Raw genomic sequence first — 7,826 nt, forward strand, 5'->3', positions numbered from 1 at the left:
TGGCAGGTTGCATCCTCACACCGCTAAGATCATCGGTAATCAATGTCGTATCTTTTCGTTTCTAGACTTATCAGATGCCAATTATTATTATTTATCAAATTAGACTCCACTTTACCACATCCATGTAAACTTTTCCTATCATGCTGAGACAATTATTTTGTATACAGTTGAGCATCTTGATTAAACTATTACTTTTTGTTGACGTCTAATTGGTTTATTTCAAGTTTTTGTTGCCTTCAGGCTGTTCTTTGCTTCTTGGAATATTTAATAAAATATTTACAATTGTGGATAAGAGTGAATCATTTTCCCCTTTCTGGTAGAATATTTCCACTGTGCCTAGTGTTCTTTTTCTCTAGTCATGATACACGGAAATGCCTCTTCTGTAAGGTTAATAATTATAATGCAAGAGTGGTAGATTTAAAGCCTTTATTTTGTGTTTTTCAGTAGGCTTGAATGCATCCAAACAACTAGAAAAGAGAAGGAATACGAGTTCAAATATCTGTTAGTCTTCAACAAAACAACATTTTTGAGAGGTTCAAAGTGTGCAACCGATGCACTGCAACATAACAAGCTTTTGTCTTGTTTTCACACACCATCTTTATTTCTCCTTTTGACTCCATTTTATTGTCTCCGAAAGCTTCCGACACTCGAAAATTATTGAGAGGCAGGAGAAGGCCTACAAGGTCATAACATTCCGAGATCGATGAGACAAGATGTTGCATTTCTGTTTATGGAATTCTTAGTTCCGGGTTAACCACACTGTTTTCTTGTTAATTTTCTTTGTTGCATCCTATTTCTAAAAGTAAATCTACTGAAATCTTGTTGAAGTGCTTTGAGAATTTTGCAGTCACAAAAAAGCATGTAGAAAAGGAGGGGCCAAACTTTGGTGCATTATCTTGAGCAAATATGTGCATAAGCAAGAACAATGATTGGGTCTTCCACCTGGGTGCACATTGTGACCAACATATCTGAACATTGAGTTGACAACCTCTAGCCCAACTCCTTGCACTCTCACTTGTCGGGTTGTTTGTTCCGCAAACCTCCAAATTATGCGACTCCGGCAGCGTTGAGTGTGGAACCATACTTAGACTGAGAGTAGTGGGTTAAGTAAAAGACCAAATGTGTTGAGGGACAATGGACCTAGAAGACCAATTCTCTAGTAAAAAGGAGAGTTTGTTCTAAGTCAATCAAATTTATATGATGGTTTTATTCTTTTATAGTTTTTTTTAACATTGACATTCCCCTCTCTACAACCTTAAACATTAGTATAGAACAACAATGCTAACATATTCGATTTGCATAACTTAAACCCTTTACCAAACCCATCAAAATAGCTTAATCGAAATTTGATCATTCGAGAGCATCATTGCACCAGTACTTTGTACAACACATAGATCATCAATGGACCATATGGGTAATTCGATTCCGCATTTGCCACATGTAATCTGCATTCCACGAATATGTATCTCATTCGATTTGGCTTTAGTAATCCAAAAATCTCCAGTGATGGGCAATCCTCATTTATGCTTGATAGAAACTGATGATGCTTTATACTCTCCAGTTTACTGGGAGGTGTTTTGGATAATGAAAGTAGAATTGATCTGCAAGAGCAATTGTAGATCAGAACTACGAATAGATCCTAAAAGATTGAGTGAAAAAGAAGTTTGTTCGAATTCTGATAAGTTTACAGAAAGACCTCAACTTTAGGCAATTATATTGCCATGAGAAACCGGTGAATCTGCTGCTGCATGTGGCTAGGGAACAAAAGTTGCGAACATAGAGCATTTGAAGGTGTTGAATGCCTGATGGTTGTTCTCAGTAAGCATGACAAAGCAGTGAAGAGAATAAAAGCTTCTATCAAAGTCTGCCTCCGTGTAGGGTTACTCCTACAGCAAATTAAAGTTTAAGAACAGGCAAGCCAGCTTGGTTGCAGGTGCACTAAATCTCCCCTTTATTGCTCGCTAGCTAAGTAAGATCTTCCTTGTCCCAAGAAAAAGCCCTCCACAATCCTCGTATTTAGTTTTCCTCAACTGCATGTCTACAACTAGAGCTAAGAATCCAGTTAACCAAATGGAATTTCAAAATTAAATCAGTTCAATCGATTATTTCAATTTATTCGAGATTTTGCTTACCCTATCTGCAATATACTTCACTTCTCCTTGCCTATCTCTGTTGTCATCAATAACAGAAAAGTTACAGGAAAAAGATACTGTACAATAACCCATATCAGAATGAAAATGGATTCACACAAATTCACTACTTCTCAATTATATATACAGTGTTTTCCCATAATGCTTTGATCTTTATAAATTTCCTGGTTGAGAACTTGCATCACCATGAAAGTGACTCCAGATTGTCCCCACGAACTCCACTACCACACCATCAACTGCTCACTTGTTTGGAATCATATGCTTTTCACAGATGTTGCTGTGCTCAGTCCGAAAGGAAGGTTTTTCTCATCAAAGATATGTTTGCTTCCCTGATTCCAATAATTATATGTCAATAAGTACTTTCACTGGCACACTGCTGCTCGAGAATTATGTTTTAGTTTGTCTCTTTTAATGGTTCATTATTTTTATATATTGATCTCTTTTATAATAACTTATTATTACATGAGAGTGCATTTATCTTAAAAGCAAATAAAAGTCCCTGAATTGTTATGTCTTCCCAAGGTTAGCCAACTTGGAGTTAGAATGCCACATATTGTACTGTTCATAGTCTTTACAAAATTTAATTAATATATATATTTAAAACAATTATAATTAAATGCCTAAGTGTATGTTTGAATGGAGTGAGGGAAGATTCATTAACGGAAAGGAGAAGAAGGGAGGAAAAATAAAGTATCTATGTTCCCCTAATTTGGAAAGGGAGGGTAATAAAAATTAAATATATAAAGTTATAAAACTATCCTCACTTTTAAAATTACCATTTGAACCGCCTTGGTGAGGAATAAGAAACGACTTCATAAACAAAATCTAGCTCTTATCGCAAAAGCGTGAATTAATTTACCAATCCTTAAATATCTTATGTTTGTATACACAAACAAAGTTGAAACGAGAGTAATTGAGTCTGGCATTCTAATCATCATCATCTGTAAAGCCAATTCTGATATCCCATTTGTGCATTCCAAGCCACCATGTCCCTATCGAACATCCTCCTAGCATAATTAATCCAACGACATTTGGCATACATGTTGATGACTATGGTCATGGCGAACACATTAGAGCCAAAACGATTGGAAAACAACTAAGCGTGTATCTCCCTTCCCGTACGAAGGTCTGACCAGTCGTTGCAGACCTTGTGAAGATAGGTGAAATTGTATACGGTAGGGCGGAAGCCAGCGCGCCTAATGACTAGGTAGAAGGCAAGGGCACAATCGAGGGAGGAGTATTTGGCATGGCATTTGAGCATGGAGTGGTAAAGCTCCACGGGTTTGTGCTTGACGTCGTCAAAGATGAGGGCAGCATCGCAGAGGCTGCAAAGCTAGAGAAGAGGGTGACAAGGCGAGTCTAGAAGACGTGCTCGCAATGGAGGCCATGCTTGACAACTTGTGGGAGGAATCGCCTGAGCTTGTAGCGGTCGGAGCAGGCAGGTCTGAAAGACGTGCTCACGGTGGAGGCCGCGCTTGATAACCTGTGGGAGGAATTGCCTGAGCTTGTAGTGATCGGAGCAGAGTTCGAGCAGAAGGTAGGAAGGGTGGGAGAAGAGATAGGGTTGAAGCGAGGGGAAGGAGGAGATGGGGTTGGAGCGAGGGGAAGGAGTAGATCATGGAGGAGAGATAAAATTGGTACAACCTTTGTTTTGATTCCCCTTACAGTAGATCATGGAGGAGAGATAAAATTGGTACAATCTTTGTTTTGATTCCCCTTACCGATTCTTACCTCCCAAATTAGGATGTAAGAAAATCTTCCATTTCATGGGTAAGGAAGGTTAAAATCACATCAACTTCTCTAAATACAGAATTTATCTTAAATTTTATATTTTACATAAAAAAATCTTCTACATTAGATACTCTATTCATTTTCTAAATTTATATTTCATGAATAGTACTTCTCTAAATTTAGAAGATGAAACTCATTCCTAAACATTAAAATATCATTTAATTTGGGAGAGAAAAAAATGGATTGAATAATGAAAAATAGATATGACATAGAGAGAAAAATAATTAAAAAGTGGAAGAGGGAGAAGAAAATAATAACAAAATAAAGATAATGAAAATTTTAGGATATCTGATATAATGTGTAGTGAAAATTGATTGTCTAAATTTAATAAAATAGATGATTTACCCTAAATTTTAGAGACATTATAAAGAAACTGAATGCTCTTACCCTTCTTTACCTTCCCTTTCTTTAGTTCACTCCCTCTCAACAAGTTCAAAGTTTCCCTTCCTTTACCCTTCCCCTCACCTCCTCCCAAACGGAGGGTGAGTTGTCATCATTTCTTATCTTTTTACTATGAGAGCAAGAAGGAATTTAAGAGTTATTAGGGTGAAACAAAAACACATATATTAGAAACATGAAATATTATCTTTATTTATAGAGGGCAGAATTCAGATAAAGAATTTAATTATATCCCAAAATATCTCTGAAGATATTTCTTGTTCATCAAATGTAGAACTACGGCCCCTTCCAAAGATTATCTGTAAACATTAGCCGAATGTGGTCAACTGTATTAACTAAAAGGATGGAAAATGTCAAATTACGAGTGTTGACTTTTAGTCAACACTGCTGCTTGTCGTTGGTGATGATCAGGGGACAACACCAAAAGGTGTTTCGTCAGTGGTAGTGCACAACACATTAAGGTGTTGACTAAGGTAAAATTGGCTTCAATTCTGTCTCTGGATGAGCACGCACAGTGCCATGGATAAGAAGTGCTGAGCATCTTTTTGCGACAACTCATCAAATTCAAATTAAAGAGACAACCCATCATTTCATTTTGTCTCTTTATGATGCTCTTTCGTCCCTACAAAAATCTCGATCATCCAAAAATCAACACGGGCGTTCTTCTCTCCTCCTAAGCATTCTCTCCTTCCTTTCAGGCACAAACGGTTTATAAAATTTAAAGTGCTATTAATTGCAGAGAAGACAATTATAGTTCCATAATGAGCACCACAGTAGTACAATCTGATATACAAAAAAGAAAGAGTTCATCTCGCTTTCACCCAATAAGTTATCACGCCCAGGAAATCAGTAGTGATTATTTTCTTATCTTAGTAATGAGTAAAATCCCTAAGATGATAACATTTGTGAAATCTTTAATAATCATCCTATCATTTTCGTGACGAGTAAAATCTTTGACATTATCATCTATCTCTGTCTTAGTGAGAGAAACAGCATGAAAACTGAGAAATTTATATAAGATGATAGCATTTCTTCATGTGGTGAGACTTAACAACTCTTGTACCTAGATTCTGTTCCATGAATTCAGATGTAAGTGCATTACATAAGTATAATTCCAGCAACTTAAATTGAAGCTATTGGCAAGAAGCGCAGTAAATAATATGAGGAACAAAGCAGCAGACGCAGAATTTAAAATAAATGTATAAGTTGGGATTCGACTAAATGAACAACACAGGAGTAGGTAATGGCAATGACTACTTTACTCGCTTTGAGACTTTCTATGTGAATGAAAATGCAATTTGGAAGAATAATGAATGAACACAATAACGTGCCTAACTTCGTTTCTGATATGAAATACACTAAAAGCATAGTTGGTATCTTTCTTACCCATCAAAATGAATCAACTGTGGCCTTCAAGTAGCCAAAATTCTAACTAAAGATCAGGATGCATGGTCGATTCCCATTTCATGACAACATATGGACTCAAGGTCAAACAATTGTTTCCATAACAAACTTTATTACAGTAATCAAATAAATAATTTTTAGTCTGAACTCCAAAAATCAACAACATTACAAGCCACGATGATTCAAATAGGTGTTGGGAACCTATGGAATCTTAAACATCCAGCTGTTGGTGACTTGTTGAGCAACAAATAGAGGTTCAATGACACTAAACTTTTAAATAATGCTTTACCCCTTCCCTTAGTATGAAACAAGAGAAATGACACACCACAACTGCATAATCTAGAACAGCTTATTTACCAGCACTAAGCATCCGGTAAAACTTCAAAATCATACCTGAGCTGAAGCTCCTCATACCTCCTGTCCTTCAATTTCTCATGTTCTGAATCTGTTGGTAACTCAAATCGACAAAGTGGACATGTGTTCCGAATTTCCAGCCAAGGCAAGATGCACTCCTTATGATAAAGGTGGGAACAAGGCAGCCGTTTGACTATCTCATTCACCAAAATCCCATCTTTACACACTGCACAGACTGCATTATCGTTCGCTAGATCCTCTTCTGTGAAAATTACTGAGGGTAGGCTTTCAATCACCGTTTTGGAGGCAGGACTACACTTGACGTCGCTATCATGATCGGCCAAATGCTCAAATAAGACTTCGTAGGCCTCCTCGTTATCAGATGTATAGACAAATTCATCTTGTTCATCGACATAATATGCTTCGACATCCACAGAGTCGATTTCGTTTCTGCCAAAACTATAGGCGGATAAGAGAACCTCCCATCTTGCCCCGTCTCCCTGATCCCCACGTTCATCGCGAACCAAATCCCTAACCTCTTCAGATCTCTCCTCTTCGCCGATGATTGTAACCCCAAGAGCGTCCCTTTCATCGATGCGTCCGTCGACCTCCTCCCACTCGAAATCCTCGTTTTGCTCCCCCCTATTTTCGCCCAATTGGAGGCATTCCCAGCGGCACGGAAGTCCTAGATCACCAGAACCTTCCAGATCAAGTTCTTCGCAATCTTCAAGATCTATTTGCTGCCCGTCAGATTCCGAATCCGACTCGAAACCGACAAGCCTTGGACCTTCAGAATCGATCTGGAGGGCCCTGGAGAACTCGATCGAAGGGGTTCCGATGAGGAAATCATCCGTCGCCCAGTCATTCTCGCGTCCTTCAAAATCCGCGTCGGGGAGACGCTCTGAAACCCTAAATCCAGACATATCAAGGGGTCGCGGAATCGCCGGAGAGGAGCGGAATCGAGGAAGTAGATCGACAACGAGGACGTCGGAAACGCTCGCCATTGATATGTTTATCTCGCCGCCGTGAAGATCTAGAGAGACGGGGCGAGCGCTCGAAGCAAACGCTCGCTCCTCCCTACGGAATCGAAGCGGACGGACCGCTTTTGAAGGAAAGAGAAGGGGGAGGTTAGCAGTCACACGGACCGCGCGTGCATGGTCGTAGGCTCGCAGCTCAACAACGCTATTACGAGCAGCTTCCACCGACACGGAAGCACGTGAAATTTTCTGATCCCCGAGTTTCTGCTCTGTCGTCACATCTATCAAAAATCATCAAATTGCAGTTGACTGTCCACGTGGTGCCTGTGTATTGGTCTATTCATATTACTTTTGCCACGTTGGTAGAAAAAAATCCTCAAACTGACAGAGGTGCGACAGCTGATCCCGGCCTCACCAAACCGGTCGGACGTAGAAGGCACGTGACTCGCGATCAGCAGACCGAAGCGGGATCAGTGTGCCAGCTGTCTGTGCGCAGGCTGACTGGCTGGGGCCCATTGCTTTCAAGTTTAAAGGGATATCCAGTGACACAGATCATGAAAATGTTATTATAAATAAAAAATGAGTTTCAAAAGTAGGAAGAGTAACGAGTGGAAGAGAAAAAGAAAAAGAAAAAGAAAAAGTGAGGAAATAGTGACTTGTTGGCAGATTTGATGATAACGTTCTAACAAATTGTATTTATTTCCTTTGTTATGTGGTCACTAAAGGGAGCGTTTACAATTTTTTGGTATTT

General features: G+C 39.0%; 1 protein-coding gene across 1 annotated transcript; it reads right to left on the minus strand.

Annotated features, from left to right (window-relative positions):
- Nucleotides 1-1,294: 1,294 nt before the first annotated feature.
- On the minus strand, nucleotides 1,295-7,591 carry LOC122055229 (E3 ubiquitin-protein ligase Praja-2-like). The gene is made up of 4 exons (XM_042616598.1): nucleotides 7,516-7,591; nucleotides 6,138-7,356; nucleotides 2,133-2,169; nucleotides 1,295-2,038 (listed from the first exon to the last, which is right to left on the minus strand). Exons 1-4 carry the CDS (start codon nucleotides 7,589-7,591, stop codon nucleotides 2,027-2,029), a joined length of 1,344 nt encoding a protein of 447 aa, XP_042472532.1. The 3' UTR covers nucleotides 1,295-2,026.
- Nucleotides 7,592-7,826: the final 235 nt, after the last annotated feature.

The sequence above is a fragment of the Zingiber officinale genome, chromosome 3B, assembly GCF_018446385.1.
Source record: "Zingiber officinale cultivar Zhangliang chromosome 3B, Zo_v1.1, whole genome shotgun sequence".
In the NCBI taxonomy this organism is placed as follows: domain Eukaryota; kingdom Viridiplantae; phylum Streptophyta; class Magnoliopsida; order Zingiberales; family Zingiberaceae; genus Zingiber; species Zingiber officinale.

Coding starts and splice junctions, on each gene's coding strand:
- LOC122055229 (XM_042616598.1), bottom strand. CDS start 7,591: ATGGGCCCCAGCCAGTCAGCCTGCGCACAGACAGCTGGCACACTGATC. Junction 7,357..7,515: donor GTCTGCTGATCGCGAGTCAC/GTGCCTTCTACG, acceptor GATTTTTGATAG/ATGTGACGACAGAGCAGAAA. Junction 2,170..6,137: donor TATGAGGAGCTTCAGCTCAG/GTATGATTTTGA, acceptor TGATGACAACAG/AGATAGGCAAGGAGAAGTGA.